This window comes from Protopterus annectens, chromosome 13.part0 (assembly GCF_019279795.1).
Source record: "Protopterus annectens isolate FY-2018-M chromosome 13.part0, PAN1.0, whole genome shotgun sequence".
NCBI classification, from domain to species: domain Eukaryota; kingdom Metazoa; phylum Chordata; order Ceratodontiformes; family Protopteridae; genus Protopterus; species Protopterus annectens.
The window spans coordinates 55,225,920-55,248,975 of record NC_056747.1 but is presented as its reverse complement, the minus strand read 5'-3'; the positions used below and the strand labels follow the sequence as shown (position 1 = coordinate 55,248,975).

The window sequence follows — 23,056 nt, the reverse complement described above, 5'->3', positions numbered from 1 at the left end:
GTCTCATCTAAAGCCTTTCAAATTCAACCTGTCTCTTCATCCTTTATTTACAAGCTTCTCAGTAAACTCAAACCTTGTACCCCATCTGCTGACAAACTCCCTTCTGAATACTTACAAATAGCTGCAAAAGCTATTTATCTCCCTGTATCTATTTTGATTAATAGGACTATCTCGGAAAGAAACATCCCCACCATTTGGAAAATATCTCATATAATTCCTCTACATAAAGGGGGCTCTTCTACTGAGCTCTCCAACTTTCGCCCCATTGCCTTACTGTCCCCATTAGCTAAGATAATGGAAAGATGCATACACAAACAATTTCTTAACTACCTTCTTCAACACAAACTTCTAGCTGACTGTCAACATGGGTTTAGACCTTTCCACAGCACTACCACTGCTCTCCTTTCCTTCTCTGACACCATAAATAATAATCGCAATAATAATTGTTTCTCCTCAGCACTATTCATAGATCTATCAAAAGCTTTTGATATGGTTAACCATAATATTCTTCTTGATAAACTTAACCTTTTCTCTCTGAGCTCACATTCTTTACAATGGTTTAGAAGTTATCTAGTAAACAGGCAACAATCAGTGCTTTGGGGGGACAATCTATCAAGCTTACTTCCAGTAAATATTGGTGTTCCTCAAGGATCAATCCTAGGACCCCTTTTTTTCTCTTTATTTATCAATGACCTCTATTTGAATGTGACACAAGCTACCTGCATCCAATATGCAGATGACTCGACTTTGATCTGCACTGCTAAAGATGTTTCTTCCCTCCAGTCTATCACCCAAATAACTTTCCAAAACGTTGAAAAATGGTTTATGCAACACTGCCTCCTCCTTAACGCCAAAAAAACTAAGCTTCTTCTCTTTACTCCTACTAATAAATCTCCTATACCTTCCTTCACTATCTCCTCAAATAATGCTACAGTTATTAACCCTGATAAAACCACACGACTATTAGGTGTAACCATTGACAATCATCTTAACTTTGATGACCATATTAACACTACTATTAAAGCTGTTAATAAAAAAATTGGGACACTTTACAGAATTAAACCCTTCCTTACCCCAGCAGCCAGGAAAAACATTGCACAGACCCACCTGATTTCCACCCTTTTCTATGCCTCAGCTATATATACTTCCTTATCTAAAAATAACATTAGCAAACTCTCTACCTGTTATAATAGTATAGCCAGATTCATTACTGCTACTCCCCTTAGAACTCACCACTGTCACAACCTCAAACAACTAAACTGGCTAGAGCTTAACAACCACATACTCTACCAACAATTACTAATCATTCACAAGACCCTTCACTTCCCAGATAATACTCCTAGCCTGGCTAGACTGATTTCTCCTTATAAAAATCTAGCCACACTTCGCTCTGCTAATAAACTCCGACTATCCTCAACTAAATCTTACAATAAAGCTGGAGATGCATTAATTTCAAATTCCATAGGTAAACATTGGAATCAACTACCTCAACATATGACTAATCAAGACTCTACGCACTCTTCAAAAAACATATCAAGGAACATCTTAAAACTCTATGGCTATGTCCTTGTACTAATCCCGACTGAAAGTATGTCTCCCCACATTAATTTTTGCTACCCTTCCCCCTCACTGAGCTCAAACTTACACTTCTATTGTTGAGAGTTACTTCTTAAAAGCTAGCCTATTTTTCAAATTGTTGTACTTATCTTATATGTTCTTAGATTTGACTTTGTAATCTCTCTTTTTAAACTTTTAAACTTTTATATTGTTTTATAATAACTTTTTGTGACATATCAGTGATATTTTTTTCACATGTAGTGGAGCTTTTCTCCCCGGGCCTCTACTGTAAACGGATATATATCCAGTTGGACTAGCCCGGTCAACAAATGTAAAATAAATAAATAAATAAATATATATATATATATATATATATATATATATATATATATATATATATATATATATATATATGTGTGTGTGTGTGTGTGTGTGTATATATATATATATATATATATATATATATATATATATATATATATATATATATATATATAATTTGGAGGGGGTGTGGGGGTGCAGGGGTGCATGGAGGCTTGCCCTTCTAGATTAAATATGCTTTTACTTTTACTTATTTCTGTTATGTTGAGTTTAATCATGTGGGATTAATAGTCTGGCATTCAGACATTCGTGTGCTTGATATAATGCTATAGATATCTATACATATTTATAGAATGTTATCTTATACAGTTAAAGTGGGAATCTTTACTGTTGAAACAGGGCAATGTAATGCACATATAGCTTTACAAACTTACTACTTGTAACTTGTGTCACTGCTCAGAGGCACAGAGCACATGGTGTGTATCCTGTATGATTGTACAGTCTGAAACACATGCAGAAACTGGCTGCATGACTGGTCTCCATCTCTTTCTTTAAGCCATCCTGAATATTTGTGCTACATGTATGTGTACATGCATTTCAGGAAATGTTCTGACATATACAAATCACAAATCAAGATTCGTTAGTACATGCGATTACATATGGAGAATACCGAGCAATTGCACTAAAGAAACCACATCTGCTTGTTGGATGAACTGTTACAAGGTTTTTAACCCCATTACCCACAATCAGCAAACATAAACATTTCCAAAACCAGTAATACAAGAACAGTTGTTCTCAGGGGAAGAGACAAAAGGATCATTCTCAAAATACCTCTGATGCTTGACAAATTCCACATAGCTGTCTAAATACAGTGTTTGCATACAATGAGTTTGTAATCACTTTAGTTTGTTTATAAAACAGTAAAGCACAACATAGATCATTTAGTGTGCTTCATACAACATCGGGTCCCTGCACATCTTGTAACATATTTTCTTTTCCAGGGGCCTGTGTAAGTCACACTCCAGCAAAACACAGCCAAGCACATGGTAACCACATGATAACAAAGAATTAAGGAAGGAATAGCCAGCTTCCTTACAGTTTTGGAACTACACTGCTGATCTAAACCCCCTACGTTTCAAAGCTGGCTATGCAGGAAATAGTATCTGTTTGTCTAGTACCTACCTAGTGCTAGGTGATGACCACTATCAGATAATATAAGAAATAAGGATTTTTTTGGATAGAGATCCATCTACACCCTTAGAATTCCAAGTTTCATTGAAAGGTTCCATGGTTCCTATCTAGATAATTCTGTTTGTAAGGTCTGCTGAATAAATTCATGGATCACATGTCCAGTGACTGTAGAAGTCGATGACATGATTCTCCTAAAATATAAAATATCAGGAGGATTTCATTAAAAGTTGCCTCAGTGGAGTAGGTGGGGTTAAAACAGGGTCAAAAGCAGCAATGATTGTAAGAATCTGATCTTGACCCAACTTCTCAAGGATATACCACAATGTCAGTAGGGAGGTCTGCAAATTCCACTCAAGACAACCTTCATCCCCATTTCTAAGGCCACCTGGTTTGTAAGGGTTCTTCTCAAAGTTTCTGTATGACGTTTCATGCTAGAATAACTAATGTAAAGCAAACATTGTGTTTGCAGTGTGGATTCCTGAAGGTGAATACCAATAACAGAGGTAAGAACAAGTGCAGGCTGGAGGCATGAGTCAATAACAGAGGTAAAAACAAGTGCAGGCTGGAGGCACGAGTCAATAAGGGTGTGAGGATGACATAATGGTTAAGGTGTTTACCTTAAAGACACAAAGTGCAGGGTTTGATTCTCACATATAACTAATAACTAAAAAATTCATCTCTACTTGATTCCCAAGTAGACTATTCTCTATCTGTTAAGCCTAGCACTTGCTCCTACAGTACTTTCACCTTGATAAAGTACTCGTATTATAGATAGTACACCACCAGCCTAGAACCCACATCCCCCGGAGTCTTTTGTAAGTTTTTTATCTATTCCTTCTAGCATGTCGAGGGATCAGTTGCTAGTGTCCTCTCCTGCTCAGCTGGTGAACCTGGGAATATTGAGGCAATGTTACAATTGCCTCATGTACACAGACAACCCTCTCCTTCTCCCACAAAACACAAATACATGCGAGAGATGCAACTATACAGCCAAACTGGAGGCCGAGCTCTCTCAACATAAGACTGGCAAGACCAGACAGGAGGAGAAGGGTACCACACACACACCACACACCCAGTCTCACATAGTACTATCAAAACCTCAAATCTTACACATAAACACACAAAGACATACTCGGAGGCTCTGATCAAAAATCTACCAAAACAGCAGAGGCCACCAAAGCAGACACCCAAACAACCACCACCTCAAGACACAACACATGCAACACATAGACCACACAGTCAGTGTGCTAAACAGTCACAGCCCTTAAGGCCAAACACAATGCCAGACACACTCGTCATTGGTGACTCCATAGTCAGACACACTGACGTCCCGCTCACCAGATTGAGTAAGGAAAAGGTCACAGTAAGCTGCCTGTCGGGAGCTAGAATCTGCCACATAACGCAAGCACTCAGGTCTCTCAACAGCAGGTACAAGTACGACTCAGTCATTGTCCATGCTGGTGTAAACGACCTGAGACGTACCTCCTTGGACTACATGAAAAGAGACATTGAGGAGCTCTCTGATTATGTAGCCCAGGCAGGTATGACCCTGACCTTGAGCAGTATCCTACCTTCACCAAGAATGATGCCACAATCTGAGATAAGATGATCAGCTTTAATAATTGGCTTAAACTCTGGTGTCATTCAAAGGGGATCAATGTCTGTCTGCCTGGGATGACATGCTGGACAAGCCACGCTGCTTCGCAAGGGACGGCTTGCACCTGTCACCCCTGGGCTTCCGCATATTGGCAAAGGCTCTTGCCACCCCTATAGTGCCTTTTTTAGGCAAGGCTCAAATTCTAAACCTACCACCCTAGAACACAAAAAAGGAAAAAAACTAAGGGTAATGCTGCTCAATGCCAGAAGTCTCAACCTCAAGATGCACGCACTCAAGGCCCTTCTCAGTATGGAGAACATCGATGTCTGTGCTGTGACTGAAACCTGGTTCAAGGCTCCTGAGAGCACCCCAGCACTACCAGGTTTTACCTCATACCATGCGTTCCGGCCCCAAAATCCGGACAACACCAAGAAAGGAGGGGGGGTGTCCATATTCATCAAGGACACCCATACCTCAAGGTTGGTGGCAACGCACAATGCATCGGAGACCATCCAGGTGCAATTAACCATAGGCAAAACTGCTCTGCAATTTGTAGCATGTTACAGGCCACCCTCTCAAACTCAGGAAACTCACATAGCCTTCCTGAAAACACTGGAGGGGATAAATGTATCTCCAAACACCATCATACTAGGTGACTTCAACTACCCTAATATAGACTGGGATCACTACTCAAGCCCAAACACTCTAGCCCAAAGATTCCTGGAGTTCATAAACTCAAATGCCATGGAACAACTAGTCACCATCCCCACAAGAGGTGAAAACATACTTGACCTCATCATCACGAACATGGGATCACAATGTTCAACACCGGAAGTATACCCCTCACTGGTGAGATCAGATCATAAACTAATCTCACTGGAGGTCCTCATCCCGCCCCCACCTGAGATAAAAAAGACCACAGTGAAGAACTTCTCAAAAGCCGACTTCACACTTCTAAAGACTAGTGTGGTCTCCTTTAAGGCCCCCAAGCCGGCGGTAAACATTACCCAAGCCGCTGAATCACTTACAAAAACCTTCTACCAGCACCTACAGGACTGCATGGATCAGGAAATCCCAAACAAAACAAAGACTCTTTGTACCAAAGGCAAGCATCCAGTCTGGTGGACCCCAGCCATAAACAAGCTCTATAACAAAATGAGGAAGCTACTACAAGATAGAGCAAAATCCTTAAAAGGTAAGACACCTTTGATCACTATAAGTAAAAAACTAAGAGCTCTCATAAAATCATCCAAGGCAAATTTTGAGAGAAAAAATCGCTAAGGACTCAAAAGACAATCATAAGGCCTTCTTTAGCTATGTTAGAAACCTGGGAGGAAACTCCCAGATATGCTCAGAATTAGTTCAAAATGATGTGAAAATTACTGAACCTACAGACATTGCCAATATACTGGCTGACAGGTTCAGTGCAAACTCCAAAAGAGAGATATCTATACCAGAGGATTGTAGCCCCCAAACATCTCTAACGCCCAGGTGAGAACTGCTCTCTAAGGCGAAAACACAGCATCCATGGGACGGATGGTGTCCCCGGCTGTGTGCTCCACAGAACTCAACGAGGAATTAAACCCGCAGTTAGGACAGTTGTTTAATCTTAGCCTCACCTCAGGATACGTACCCAAGGAGTGGCGCACGGCAACTGTGGTCCCACTTCACAAAGGCGGTGCCTCCACCGACCCTGGAAATTACCACCCCATCAGCTTGACAAGCCTGATCTGCAAAGCCATGGAGAGGATCATAATGGAACTCATAAATAAAGACATAGGGAACTTGCAGACTTTGGATCCAACCCAGTTTGGCTTTGTCAAAGGCAGAGCATGCCTTTTAAACTTGGTCGACTTTTTCGAAACAGTCACCAAGGCCATTGATGAGGAAAAGCAGTCCATACAGCCTACCTCGACCTGGCAAAGGCTTTCGACACAATACCCCACTCAGGTATAAAATTGCAAGAACCTTTGGGGGCCCAACCCATTTGGGGAAGGGCAGATCCCCTTTGGCCTTTTAAAAAGCTCATACCAGCAGTGATCAGATTGCAAGACTGCTGATGGAAGGTTGTACAGTACAAGTGCCAGTGTGAGACTCATTGAGTTCAGCATGGCCTCCTAAAATTTGTATCCCAGAGGAAAACAGCTATTAATTTTTGTGAACATTAATTAGAGAAGAAATTTCCCAAGTGGGGCACTTATTGGTCTGGAATCAGTGGAACCCTTGAAACATGAGCCGACAGATGGACTCCAAGCATATAAAATATATGAGCAGTGCATGGAAACATGAGCCGACTGATGGACTACACGCATATAAAATATATGAGCAGCGTATGGAAACATGAGCCGACCGATGGACTGCAAGCATGTAAAATACATGAGCAGTGCATGGAAACATGACCCAACCTATGTAATACAAACATATAAAATACATGAGCAGCGCATGGAAACATGAGCCGACCTATGTAATACAAACATATAAAATGCATGAGCAGTGCATGGAAACAAGAGCCAACCGATGGACTACAAGCATATAAAATACATGAGCAGTGCATGGAAACAAGAGCCGACCCATGTAATACAAACATATAAAATACATGAGCAGTGCATGGAAACATGAGCCGACCTATGTAATACAAACATATAAAATGCATGAGCAGTGCATGGAAACAAGAGCCAACCGATGGACTACAAGCATATAAAATACATGAGCAGCGCATGGAAACAAGAGCCGACCCATGTAATACAAACATATAAAATACATGAGCAGTGCATGGAAACAAGAGCCGACCTATGTAATACAAACATATAAAATACATGAGCAGCGCATGGAAACATGAGCCAACTGATGGACTACAAGCATATCAAATACATGAGCAGCGCATGGAAACATGAGCCGACCAATGGACTACAAGCATATAAAATACGTGAGCAGTGCATGGAAACATGAGACAACCAATGGACTACAAGCATATAAAATACATGAGCAGCGCATGGAAACAAGAGCCGACCCATGTAATACAAACATATAAAATGCATGAGCAGTGCATGGAAACATGAGCCAACTGATGGACTACAAGCATATCAAATACATGAGCAGCACATGGAAACATGAGACAACCGATGGACTACAAGCATATAAAATACATGAGCAGTGCATGGAAACATGAGACAACCGATGGACTACAAGCATATAAAATACATGAGCAGCGCATGGAAACAAGAGCCGACCTATGTAATACAAACATATAAAATACATGAGCAGCACATGGAAACATGAGCCAACTGATGGACTACAAGCATATCAAATACATGAGCAGCGCATGGAAACATGAGCCGACCAATGGACTACAAGCATATAAAATACATGTGCAGCACATGGAAACATGAGCCGACCGATGGACTACAAGCATATAAAATACGTGAGCAGCACATGGAAACATGAGCCGACCGATGGACTACAAGCATATCAAATACATGAGCAGTGCATGGAAACATGAGACAACCGATGGACTACAAGCATATAAAATACATGAGCAGTGCATGGAAACATGAGACAACCGATGGACTACAAGCATATAAAATACATGAGCAGTGCATGGAAACATGAGCCGACTGATGGACTATACGCATATAAAATATATGAGCAGCGTATGGAAACATGAGCCGACCGATGGACTGCAAGCATGTAAAATACATGAGCAGCGCATGGAAACATGAGCCGACCTATGTAATACAAACATATAAAATGCATGAGCAGTGCATGGAAACAAGAGCCAACTGATGGACTACAAGCATATCAAATACATGAGCAGTGCATGGAAACATGAGACAACCGATGGACTACAAGCATATAAAATACATGAGCAGTGCATGGAAACATGAGACAACCGATGGACTACAAGCATATAAAATACATGAGCAGTGCATGGAAACATGAGACAACCGATGGACTACAAGCATATAAAATACATGAGCAGTGCATGGAAACAAGAACCAACCGATGGACTATAAGCATATAAAATACATGAGCAGTGCATGGAAACATGAGACAACCGATGGACTACAAGCATATAAAATACATGAGCAGTGCATGGAAACAAGAGCCGACCCATGTAATACAAACATATAAAATACATGAGCAGCGCATGGAAACAAGAGCCGACCTGTGTAATACAAACATATAAAATACATGAGCAGTGCATGGAAACATGAGCCAACTGATGGACTACAAGCATATCAAATACATGAGCAGCGCATGGAAACATGAGCCGACCAATGGACTACAAGCATATAAAATACGTGAGCAGTGCATCAGATTGCACAGTTTGACAGAACTGAAGATGGTACTGATGGGATGATGCTAAGACTCTGGAAATCAAACTGGTTGCGGGTTTCTGCATGGCAAGAAGTCCCAAGGATTAGTAATGCAACATTGATGATGAAGAACATCTGCATTTTGAGATGTGCTACTAAGTATTGCACTAATAAAATGTTCCACTTTTTAAATTTAACTTTGAAATGTTAGTAGAAAAAGACTGTTTAAATATGCCTGTGTTATATGAAACAAAAATAACATCCATGTTATACACAAACATAGAACAAACATGTCTGTATATGGGATTCATTCATTTCATTGACAATTCACATTGTTGAAAAGAAAAAAATTCAGTATAGCTGATCAAAAATCAGTTGTTCGATGATCACCGGCTTTCCTCACAGTGAGATTGCAGCATGGTGAGGATCAGGAAATTTGCCGTTTCACCATTGCAATGCGATCGCAGAGATAGTAAATATATATATATATATATATATATATATATATATATATATATATATATATATATATATATGTATGTATGTGTGTGTGTGTGTATGTGTATATATATATATATATATATATGTATATATATATATATATATATATATATATATAATTTGGAGGGTGTGGGGTGCAGGGGTGCATGGAGGCTTGCCCTTCTAGATTAAATATGTTTTTACTTATTTCTGTTATGTTGAGTTTAATCATGTGGGATTAATAGTCTGGCATTCAGACATTCGTGTGCTTGATATAATGCTATAGATATCTATACATATTTATAGAATGTTATCTTATATAGTTAAAGTGGGAATCTTTACTGTTGAAATAGGACAATGTAATGCACATATAGCTTTACAAACGTACTACTTGTAACTTGTCACTGCTCAGAGGCACAGAGCACATGGTGTGTATCCTGTATGATTGTACAGTCTGAAACACATGCAGAAACTGGCTGCATGGCTGGTCTCCATCTCTTTCTTTAAGCCATCCTGAATATTTGTGCTACATGTATGTGTACATGCATTTCAGGAAATGTTCTGACATATACAAATCACAAATCAAGATTCGTTAGTACATGCGATTACATATGGAGAATACAGAGCAATTGCACTAAAGAAACCACATCTGCTTGTTGGATGAGCTGTTACAAGGTTTTTAACCCCATTACCCACAATCAGCAAACATAAACATTTCCAAAACCAGTAACACAAGTACAGTTGTTCTCAGGGGAAGAGACAAAAGAATCATTCTCTAAATACCTCTGATGCTTGACAAATTCCACATAGCTGTCTAAATACAGTGTTTGCATACAATGAGTTAGTAATCACTTTAGTTTGTTAATAAAACAGTAAAGCACAACATAGATCATTTAGTGTGCTTCATACAACATCGGGTCCCTGCACATCTTGTAACATATTTTCTTTTCCAGGGGCCTGTGTAAGTCACACTCCAGCAAAACACAGCCAAGCACATGGTAACCACATGATAACAAAGAATTAAGGAAGGAATAGCCAGCTTCCTTACAGTTTTGGAACTACACTGCTGATCTAAACCCCCTACGTTTCAAAGCTGGCTATGCAGGAAATAGTATCTGTTTGTCTAGTACCTACCTAGTGCTAGGTGATGACCACTATCAGATAATATAAGAAATAAGGATTTTTTTGGATAAAGATCCATCTACACCCTTAGAATTCCAAGTTTCATTGAAAGGTTCCATGGTTCCTATCTAGATAATTCTGTTTTTAAGGTCTGCTGAATAAATTCATGGATCACATGTCCAGTGACTGTAGAAGTCGATGACGTGATTCTCCTAAAATATAAAATATCAGGAGGATTTCATTAAAAGTTGCCTCAGTGGAGTAGGTGGGGTTAAAACAGGGTCAAAGGCAGCAATGATTGTAAGAATCTGATCTTGACCCAACTTCTCAAGGATATACCACAATGTCAGTAGGGAGGTCTGCAAATTCCACTCAAGACAACCTTCATCCCCATTTCTAAGGCCACCTGGTTTGTAAGGGTTCTTCTCAAAGTTTCTGCATGAAGTTTCAAGCTAGAATAACTAATGTAAAGCAAACATTGTGTTTGCAGTGTGGATTCCTGAAGGTGAATACCAATAACAGAGGTAAGAACAAGTGCAGGCTGGAGGCACGAGTCAATAACAGAGGTAAAAACAAGTGCAGGCTGGAGGCACGAGTCAATAAGGGTGGGAGGATGACATAATGGTTAAGGTGTTTACCTTAAAGACACAAAGTGCAGGGTTTGATTCTCACATGGGGTAACTGGCTAGGCTTCAAATGGCTCAAAAGGGCAGTTAGCCTAGTACTAACCTATGAACCTATAACAGAAGTAAAAACAAGTGCAGGCTGGAGGCACGAGTCAATAACAGAGGTAAGAACAAGTGTAGGCTGGAGGCACGAGTCAATAACAGAGGTAAAAACAAGTGCAGGCTGGAGGCACGAGTCAATAACAGAGGTAAAAACAAGTGCAGGCTGGAGGCACGAGTCAATAACAGAGGTAAAAACAAGTGCAGGCTGAAGGCACGCGCAGTTCCATCAGGAAATGCCAGTTTGATTTAACTGATATGCAGTTATAAGTTCTGCTGAAATAATGTCTTGTATATATTCAGTTACTTTGGGAAAAGTCATCAGATTTGCCAAATCTGGGGGGGGGGGGCATGCTGTCAAGGGGTTTAGGCACATTATAATTACTTGGGTGTTGTTACCATCTCATGCACTGCACTACAACTGCCACTACATCAAAACGTCTCCGACTCAGTTCTAGAATCTTCACTACTCTTCATTCTCCAAGACATAAACAGCTCAGAAAATGTGCCCTGCATGTGAGATGTTCTTCTACATGCATCTACATATCACACACAGAGTTTCGCAGCTATGGAACTTCTTGGAACTTCTTTCAATCACTGCAACATTGCTAGGGCTTAACTAAATGCTGCAGAGAAAAAAAAAGTTAGATTAACAACTTTGCATTTTGATGATATTTTATAACTTTAATGTCATCTCTCTGCTTGAATAATAATGGAACCCCATTATCATTTACGAAATGCTAGATCATATTATTGCAAAAAACACTGTACTTAAAGCATCAATAAAAATAAAATTGACATATAATTTTTAAATTAGTTATTCATAGAATAGAAAAGTTATACTGACAGAATTTAGAAACAGAAACATGGACCCATGAAAAAAATTCTTACAGGTGTAGCTCTCCATGGCAATGCCTCCAGTGCTCCTTATATGGAGATCTTCAAGCTTAAACACACATCATCTACATAACTATCACTGAGACTAGAAAATAAGGGAAAATAAGAAATAAAACCTTACTAGTTTCCCAAAAAAATCCTTGTGAGCTTATATGCTACTCAGCTTTTTCAACTAAAGACTTGTTGTTACAGTGTTGTAGTACATTTTACAACTGTTAAGCTCAGTGTTAGAAACTCTTAGAATGCATATTTATCTAAGAAGTTCAAAGAGATTCACAGACATGGCCTGCTGTATGTACAAGAAAGACAGTGAATCCTGTAAGGGGTACATGTACAGCATACTGAGCATGCTCAGTACACCACGCAGGCCTACAGCGCACAAGGCTGTTAGCTGCAGATCACCCTCTGAGACCTGATATGTATCCAGTGTGCTTATAGAATACCATCACTGCTTCTAATGGGGGCATTTGTTATCTTTATACACTCTGGAAATCTAAGCATGAGGTGTGCGTGCTGTATATTAAAACATATGGGGTATTTTATGTGCAACCACCCTAATATACAGCAGATATGCACACACACACACACACACACACACACACACACACACACACACACACACACACACACACACACACACACACACACACACACACACACACACACACACACACACACACACACACACTCTGGCCATGCTGACCATTTTGTGTGTCTGTACGTGGAGGGGGTATTATGCATTTATCTGTTTGTGTTTGTGTGACCATGTAAAAGACAGCAACTAAGCCTGGACTAGAGAAATGAATGTAGATGTGTACATTATAGCAGGGTTTGCATAATGCATTGCATCTACACTACAGTTACAAACATTATTACTGTGGGAAAGGGCATACAGCGTACTAGTCCTGCCTGCTATTCACATCCCTGGTGGTATGGCTGCTGTTATAAATGTTTTTTCCATGAGCAGGGGGCACTCAGGGTGGGGGTCTGTATTACAACGTCAAACTAAAACAAGTTTGAACGTTGTAGTATTGAATCCTAAAGTCTGAAAGTTGAAAATAGCATAGCCACAGCACATCAACTTTTTTCCCAGGGAAAAAAATTGGTGGGCCATTTTTGGGGCTTTGCTATTTCCTACACTGTGGTGCGATGTCAGAGTTGGTATATTTAAGTAGGGGTGTGTGGAGGGCACAGCCCCTCATGTTCAGGGATGTGGGGGGTGAAGTCCTCCACTTTAGTTTAAGTTTAAGGTTAATTTTTTTTTTGTCACGGAATAGCGATTTTTTTCCTTGGAGAAAAAAATCGCTGTTCTGTGCTTTCGGTTTTGTTGGGTTTCGGACTTTAGGGTTCGACATTACAACGATCGAACTTTTGTAAGTTCAACATTGTGATATAGACCTCACTCAGGGTACTTCTGCTCTCTGCTCTCTGCTTTGCATGTCAGTGATGGTGGGGCACGTGTATTTATAAACATTTTTACTCTGGGCAGGGTACTGCGGTGGTGCTGCGGTAGCATTGTCGCCTCACAGTAAGATGTTGTCCTGTTTGATTCTCAGCTAGAGAGTCTTCTGTGTGGAGACATGCGTGACTGGGTGTACCTTTGTTGAAGGTTGTGCATCAGAGCTGGCAACTCGGCACGTAAAAATCTACTGCCAATCATTAGCAGACCAGAGTTCCACTATGGCGACCCCTAACCGGGAAAAGCCGAAAGACACAACAACAACAACAACATTACTTTGGGCAGGGGTGTACAGCCTTCTCCTGCTGCCTTTTCTCCATGTCGGGGTGTTAAGGGTGTTAGCCAAAGCTGGAGAAATCACTACCAGATGTACAGTAGTAGCAGGCTTTGTAACCTGCTAAGGAATATGCCTGGACAGAAAACTATACACTACAATATATTCATACATTCTGTCATACTGTACAGGAACAACTGACTACATCATGAATAACATGGTGAAAACACATAGGGTTGTGTTTAGGAAGAACAACATGGTACCATGTGTGTATGTGTACAAGATTATAGGCAATACATCAATGCAACAACAGGCATGCTGGTGTGTATCACACACACAGACACGCACACATGCACACACGTGCACACACACACACACACACACACACACACACACACACACACACACACACACACACACACACACACACACACACACACACACACACATACTATTAACGACTTCCCTGTTTGTATGTCAGTGTGTGTATTCTGCAGTGTTTGTATTTGTTGATGTATAGAGTAGCTGCAACACCACTGTGGAACAGAGTACTACATAGGAATGGGCCATGTATTTCTTGAACTTCTGACCCTGGGTAGAGTTCATTTCTATTTCATAGGTACTAGAAACATCTGCATCTCATTAGTTTATAGTTATCTGTGTGTGATGTCACTGCACAATATGTTTCTAGGCCCTACTGACCTTTTCTAGAGGGAGATCATCCCACACTTACTTGGAGCAACTGATCTGCAGCTGCGGCAGTGGATGGATAAAGGATAGTTTTATTGTTCTTTTTTTCATCATAGTCTATGGAGAGGTACATGCACTCAGCTGTGTATTAATGCATTTGACCACAAATTATACAGAGTTGTTTGTGTTCCATTTTGTATGATCACATATCTGTGAGTCTTTATATTTCTGGGAACCACCTGGGGCTTTGCTTAAGTCTATAGTGAATGGAAAAGCTGTTTAATCTTTTTCTATGTCATGGTGGAAGACTACATGTCAATTTGTAAAGAGCTCGGACTGTTGCTACATAACTTTTTAAGTGACAGAATCGATCGTCACTGTAGATAAACGTGCTGATATGCTAGTGTTACCCCCTTTTGCTTGATTCTCTAAGCCCCCAACAGATGCGGCAGTCTGTAATGAAGGATGGATCCAGTCTTAGCTTTTCTGTGCATTTCCCACATTTTTTTAGCCCTATGCTGCACATATGTCTATGTCTGAAGTGCTTCATTAATTATTGTGGCTTATAAATATGACTAATCACAAATCAAAGTAAGAGAGTCAAATTAATGAGAAAAACTTTAAATCTTAGTCATAATTTATATTTTAGAACATAACATTCCCCCAGTGCTTCTGTTAGTTTACATTTTTTACAAGCCTGCTTTTACTTTTAAAGTAACATTGAGCCAAACGAGTGCATCTATGATCATACCCATGCTACTGTTTTCTAATCAGGAAAATCTTAACAAAGAATTCACATTTAGAGCAAAGTTGACAGATGGAAGTGCATTTCATGTTACATTGCTCACACAGAAAAAAATAACTACATAAATAATGAAACAACAAGTGATTGTATTGCTGCGCTCCCTACCAGAAGATACAGCAAATTCAGAGTTACTATATATAATCACACTTAAATTTTTGCATTTCCAAGGATCGCACCTAAGGTCTTGAAATGGGTCTACCTTATAAAATCGAATCCCCAGAACTCTGAATCCCATTTCATCGAGATGAATGCATCGAAACTGCAGAGGAGCAAAACTCCATATCATCGAACCACATTTCTGCGAACACACTCCTGGATTAAAACAAAAAACTACACAAACTACACCTACAATATACCTACCTCCCAAAACACCAGAAACTTACACTATCCCATTTTACATTTTAGCAGAGGGGCTGTACCCCCCTGCACCCTCTGCAAATTAGATGTACCAACACAGAGATTGCACTACATTGTAGAAAACAGCACACACCCATGGCATGCCCATATCTATCACAGAGCCACCCAGTGAACTGTACATTTACAGTATCTCTGTCCCATTCACTACTGTTGCTACAGAGGAATAGGAAATCCCTTCAGTTTGCAGAAGTGTGGTTTGATGATATGGAGTTTTGCTCGTCTGCAGTTTCAATGCATTCGTCTCGATGAAATGGGATTCGGTGTTCTGGGGATTCGATGTTATCAGGTAGACCCCTGGAGTATACAATACAAAACCATAAAGCTGTGCCATAAGTACATTGAAAGACGTGTTTCCAGAGAATAAGCAGGGGCAATCATATTTCCAAATATTTCCTTATTTTTAAATAGAACACTATCTTCTATGACCTCATTGCTGCTACCTATCTGGATGGAAAAAATGCAACTGAAAGATTTCATGTCCTAAGAGTCACTCTTATTATAGGTTGATATTGGTCAGACCTTACACAATATTTCTGTTGTGGCTGGATATAGTGTGTAGTCATTTGCTTTTTTACATCATTAGATGACGGTTTTCACAAGTCCTTGATAAAGTATTTGGGACACCACTAATTATGTTCACAAGTGCTTGGTAAAGACTTTATGACATCATTAACTATGCTGTAACAATGATATCATAGCTTAGTTTTATAGTCTTAAGAGGGGCTTCTGATGTACTACAAATGGATGATGTACTTAAGAGTCATCAGTAATGCTTACTTTTCAGTCAAAAACTTACATTTTATCAGAAATTCTTCCTGTTGATAAATGTTTGGATCACCAGTTCCAACTATGAAACATTTAATTTTTATGTCTTACCTTGACAGGCACCAGTACGAATATTAGGGATGAAACCACGACGACAGGGGTGTGGCTGGGCAGGGCACATCTCACAGGGGTGACCCCAGGCACGGCCAATGGTTGCACAACACAGTGTCTTAGTGCAAACAATTCCACTCAGCTGTCCCTGACACATCTGGTTGTTCACCTGAGTAAAACATGGGCCAGTGCGATAATCTGTGGAGAAAATATGAGTCAAATACTGTCTTAAACAGGAAAGTATACATTACATTTTGAGCTATGCCTTTATCGTCAATGATGTAACATAATACTGAATCTGTTTACACAATTAAGTATGCCTCTTGCAATTTTAGATAAAAGTGTCAACAAATCTTTAATAAAATAAAAATAAGAACTTAAATAATGTTCCATTAATATAATTACAGCAAATAAAACCATAGTGTGTCATTTTGCAACTCAGCAGTATAAATAAAAGGAATGTTTTTACAAGCTAACAAATAAGTTGATTTTTTTTACAGTCAACACATCAGTAGAAATTTTGTTTCTCACAAGCAAATAAAATGACTACACAAAATATTTTCATGAATTTTGTATACACAGGGAAACAACATTCCCCAGTAAACAATATCTGTTTGACAGCATTATTTTAACAGGCAGTCACAGTATCCAAATATAACTCTTATACTAATATAAGAAGGTCATATCTTGCAGTTAGTGCCTCATAGATCCACCCATCATTTAATTTCCAGTTTCATCTCTTCATTCTGATGCTGTTACCCTTAAACCCCAAATTTTCTTCTTTAACCAAGTTTGTTTTCCTTCCACTCTTCTATGAAAAAATATTTGCTTATATCATAAGCACAGTTTCAGATCTCTCCTACCCGTGTACTATTCTTCCCTGCCCTACATTTCGGCTATCTCCCATCTATGTTCTATTCTTCCCTGCCCCACACCTCTCCATTACGCTGCAGTCCTTCAACCCTTCCCACTATTACAACGGGAACATTAGTTTTTAATGACAGGCTTTCTAACAATTATTTTCTGCAAACTGAATGGCTCAGTACTTCCCAACCCCAAGTAGCACTATATGCATAAAATAATGCCAGATAATTTGAATAATGGTTTTACTTAGTATTATTATTATAATATATATATATATATATATATATATATATATATATATATATATATATATATATATATATATATGAGTCTACCTGACATTGTCAGAATCAAATTATTAAATCTCACTTTGTCGACACTCAAAATATCAGACTTTTAGGTTGAGCTTGCACATTTTTTATTAAGTGTATAAATCCCAGAAGGATTACCATGCCCCATATTTGAATTCTTATTTATCTTTTTTAAAGCTATAGTAACTGTCACCTTATCTAGAGCAGGGCAGACTGCTTGCTCTAAACTATAGGTCAGTTACAGATAGGGTTAACAAACGTATTGCAAAAATATTAATAACAATATTAGCAAGACCTTTAGGTTTCACTGCTAACTCACTCATATCTAATATTAGGCCAGCTTCAATGCACAGTGAGTTTTGAGAGTGTTCATATTTAATTTTTTTAGATAAAAGTATTTTATGCTTCATTTTAGCAGTGACAGTGACAGCCACCGTTTCAAGTCTTTCAAGGACATGTTAAGATTCCTTCTTAGTATTATACATGTTGTAAATGAAATATGTATGATGTTTACCTTAAATATGTGATAAAGATGAATGTTTGACCAAGAGGAATTTGTTTCTGCTTTTTTTTCATGTACATTCCCTCTATTGCCTCAGTCTATCTTTTAAAGAACAGAGACTAAGCATTTAATGTGGATGTATTGCACAATTTCACCAGTGGATATTTCATATCTTCTATGTTCGTAAATTGAATGCCAATATGATCAGAGTTACCAAATCACTGTAGAAAGGTGAAATCTGTAATTAAACTATTTGTCAATAGCAAATCAAACAAATTAGCATTCTTGCTTGAGAAAGAGAGAACGTGTTTGAAATGTTTAATATTTACCACATGGAGCAATTTAGCTTGAAAGTAAGAACGTCAGACCATATTGCTCTAATTAATATTTAGATAGTTATAATCTTCAAAATGAATTGTAGGTTTGTCATCTAACAAGTGAGGGCAAGTGCAACAGCCAGTTTACATGTTGGTCTACATTCATGATTGTGTTGCTAGTACCAAGCAACAAATCTGGTAGCAGGGAAGTTAGTTGTTTGTAATCTATCATCTGTCATTATCTCCTGATCCTGGTTCATGTGAATCATGGAATCTTGGATGGATATATGAATAAACATGACTACACTCCCTTCATTAGTGAATAGCCTGAAGCAAATGTAGAAAAGTAGATACGTGTCTACAGAATTCAAAGCTACAGTTATTATACAAGTAATGTTTTCAGTTTTACTTAATGTCCTCTTTTTTGCCACTTAAACCTGTGATTGAAAAATATTTATCATTTAACTTTATCATGGAATGTACTGTTTCATGATTTCTCTGGATTTCGCTAGCCAATGGTAACATTTGTGTACAAAGAAGTAGTAATAGCTAAATGATTTAAAAAATGCAAAGTCACTTCTACATTGTTAAAAATCCCAAACATGTATCATGTATCATTTTACTTTAAATGTTCAAATGTTTTTGTAGTGAGAGGGATGCCCCAGGTCCAGTATCCCCTGATGGTGTGTGTGTGTGTGTGTGTGTGTGGGGGGGGGGGGGGGTATTGATTCATTCAGATCAGCCCTCTTACTGTTTTTATCCAACCCTGATAAATACTAAATGTGTGTTGCAGCAGATTTTTAAGAAAATGGATATCTGATAAAGAGAAAAATAGTCCTTCAAGACTATAAATATTTTTGTTATGAATTAAGAGAAAGTCTTATTGATGGGACAAAAAGCCAGGATTAAAACCTTACTTCTTTGCTAGTCCTAACAAGCTGTACATGCAATGGACACTTATTTGATGAGATAGGAATAAAAAGCCTGAGGTAAATCTCTGCAAATCTGGATACCTGACAGTAACTGGTCAGGATGCCACTTGGCAGGAAAAGCACAGCTGATTGATATACCGATTTTATTGTTCTTGGACAATGCTATCAGGACTAAAATTCCTTCATTCAGTGAAGGAAATGTTCTGTCAGAGAAGAGATGGAAAGAAAGAAAATAAATGAAAGATATTTCTAATGCAATATTAGAGGCATCCTTCCGAATATAAGACATTTATACACTTTTTTAAAGTTTCACTTATTTTTGCTGAGGTAAGTAGATCGCAGCTGATATAAATGTGAGACATAAATTACCCAATAATGAAGGAATTTATTTCAACTAACTCTTCTGTGATACTTTTTTAATGATTTAGGAATTGTGTTGTGCATACCTTCACAGCAGAAAAATAGCTGCTGTCTTCTTTTTGTTTCCTCAAGGAATTGAAGCGGTGTACAGTTATATTTAACAGCCTTAGCATAACCAGTTGGAAAGACACCCTCTGGAACACTACTTCAACTGAGAAATTGACTTATTTCCTATGTTTTTCTCAAGAGACTCATCAAAGAAATGAGGGAACAGGAAAACTGTCCCCCCCCCTTCATACACACACACACACACACACACACACACACACACACACACACACACACACACACACACACACACACACACACACACACACACACACACACACACACACACACACACACACTTTCTGGAAGAATGTCTAGAGCAGAATTTAGTGAAGTCTTGCAAAGGCACCTTTTTACAAGACACACTCACACTTGCTGGTGAGAGATAAGTTTAATACAAGTTCTAACAGGAGTGTCAGCCACGTTAAAGTATTTCTAATAGTTAATTATCCACACTGACCTTACGGTACCAGTGAGTAATCATCAGATCATGTAACAGGAGTGTCAGCCATGTTAAAGTATTTCTAATAGTTACCTATCCGCACTGACCTTACGGTACCAGTGAGTAATCATCACATCATGTAACAGGAGTGTCAGCCACATTAAAGTATTTCTAATAGGTAACTATCCACACTGACCTTACAGTACCAGTGAGTAATCATCAGATCATGTAACAGGAGTGTCAGCCATGTTAAAGTATTTCTAATAGTTAACTATCCACACTGCCCTTACGATACCAGTGAGTAATCATCAGATCATGTAACAGGAGTGTCAGCCATGTTAAAGTATTTCTAATAGTTAACTATCCACACTGCCCTTACGATACCAGTGAGTAATCATCACATCATGTAACAGGAGTGTCAGCCACATTAAAGTATTTCTAATAGTTAATTATCCACACTGACCTTACGGTACCAGTGAGTAATCTTCAGATCATGTAACAGGAGTGTCAGCCACGTTAAAGTATTTCTAATAGTTACCTATCCACACTGCCCTTACGATACCAGTGAGTAATCATCAGGTCATGTAACAGGAGTGTCAGCCACATTAAAGTATTTCTAATAGTTAACTATCCACACTGCCCTTACGATACCAGTGAGTAATCATCACATCATGTAACAGGAGTGTCAGCCACATTAAAGTATTTCTAATAGTTAACTATCCGCACTGACCTTACGGTACCAGTGAGTAATCATCAGATCATGTAACAGGAGTGTCAGCCACATTAAAGTATTTCTAATAGTTACCTATCCACACTGCCCTTACGATACCAGTGAGTAATCATCAGATCATGTAACAGGAGTGTCAGCCACATTAAAGTATTTCTAATAGTTAACTATCCACACTGACCTTACGATACCAGTGAGTAATCATCACATCATGTAACAGGAGTGTCAGCCACATTAAAGTATTTCTAATAGTTAACTATCCACACTGACCTTACGGTACCAGTGAGTAATCATCAGATCATGTAACAGGAGTGTCAGCCACATTAAAGTATTTCTAATAGTTAACTATCCACACTGCCCTTACGATACCAGTGAGTAATCATCACATCATGTAACAGGAGTGTCAGCCATGTTAAAGTATTTCTAATAGTTAACTATCCACACTGCCCTTACAATACCAGTGAGTAATCATCAGATCATGTAACAGGAGTGTCAGCCACATTAAAGTATTTCTAATAGTTAACTATCCACACTGCCCTTACGGTACCAGTGAGTAATCATCAGATCATGTAACAGGAGTGTCAGCCACATTAAAGTATTTCTAATAAGTAACTATCCATACTGACCTTACGATACCAGTGAGTAATCATCAGATCATGTAACAGGAGTGTCAGCCACATTAAAGTATTTCTAATAGTTAACTAACCACACTGCCCTTACGGTACCAGTGAGTAATCATCACATCATGTAACAGGAGTGTCAGCCATGTTAAAGTATTTCTAATAGTTAACTATCCACACTGACCTTACGGTACCAGTGAGTAATCATCAGATCATGTAACAGGAGTGTCAGCCACATTAAAGTATTTCTAATAGTTAACTATCCACACTGCCCTTACAGTACCAGTGAGTAATCATCAGATCATGTAACAGGAGTGTCAGCCACATTAAAGTATTTCTAATAAGTAACTATCCACACTGACCTTACAATACCAGTGAGTAATCATCAGATCATGTAACAGGAGTGTCAGCCAGGTTAAAGTATTTCTAATAGTTAACTATCCACACTGACCTTACGGTACCAGTGAGTAATCATCAGATCATGTAACAGGAGTGTCAGCCACATTAAAGTATTTCTAATAGTTAACTATCCACACTGACCTTACAATACCAGTGAGTAATCATCAGATCATGTAACAGGAGTGTCAGCCACATTAAAGTATTTCTAATAAGTAACTATCCACACTGCCCTTACAGTACCAGTGAGTAATCATCAGATCATGTAACAGGAGTGTCAGCCACATTAAAGTATTTCTAATAGTTAACTATCCACACTGACCTTACGGTACCAGTGAGTAATCATCAGATCATGTAACAGGAGTGTCAGCCACGTTAAAGTATTTCTAATAAGTAACTATCCACACTGACCTTACAATACCAGTGAGTAATCATCAGATCATGTAACAGGAGTGTCAGCCACATTAAAGTATTTCTAATAGTTAACTATCCACACTGCCCTTACGGTACCAGTGAGTAATCATCAGATCATGTAACAGGAGTGTCAGCCACATTAAAGTATTTCTAATAAGTAACTATCCACACTGACCTTACAATACCAGTGAGTAATCATCAGATCATGTAACAGGAGTGTCAGCCACGTTAAAGTATTTCTAATAGTTAACTATCCACACTGACCTTACGGTACCAGTGAGTAATCATCAGATCATGTAACAGGAGTGTCAGCCACATTAAAGTATTTCTAATAGT

General features: G+C 38.8%; 1 protein-coding gene across 1 annotated transcript in view; it reads right to left on the bottom strand.

The window, feature by feature from the left end:
• Window positions 1-23,056, bottom strand: part of LOC122817578 (fibrillin-2-like) — an 824,173-nt gene that overhangs the window by 556,419 nt on the left and 244,698 nt on the right. The window contains exon 7 of the mRNA XM_044090614.1: window positions 16,728-16,925. Within this exon, the coding sequence (XP_043946549.1) occupies window positions 16,728-16,925 (198 nt within the window). The remainder of the gene's footprint in view (window positions 1-16,727; window positions 16,926-23,056) is intronic.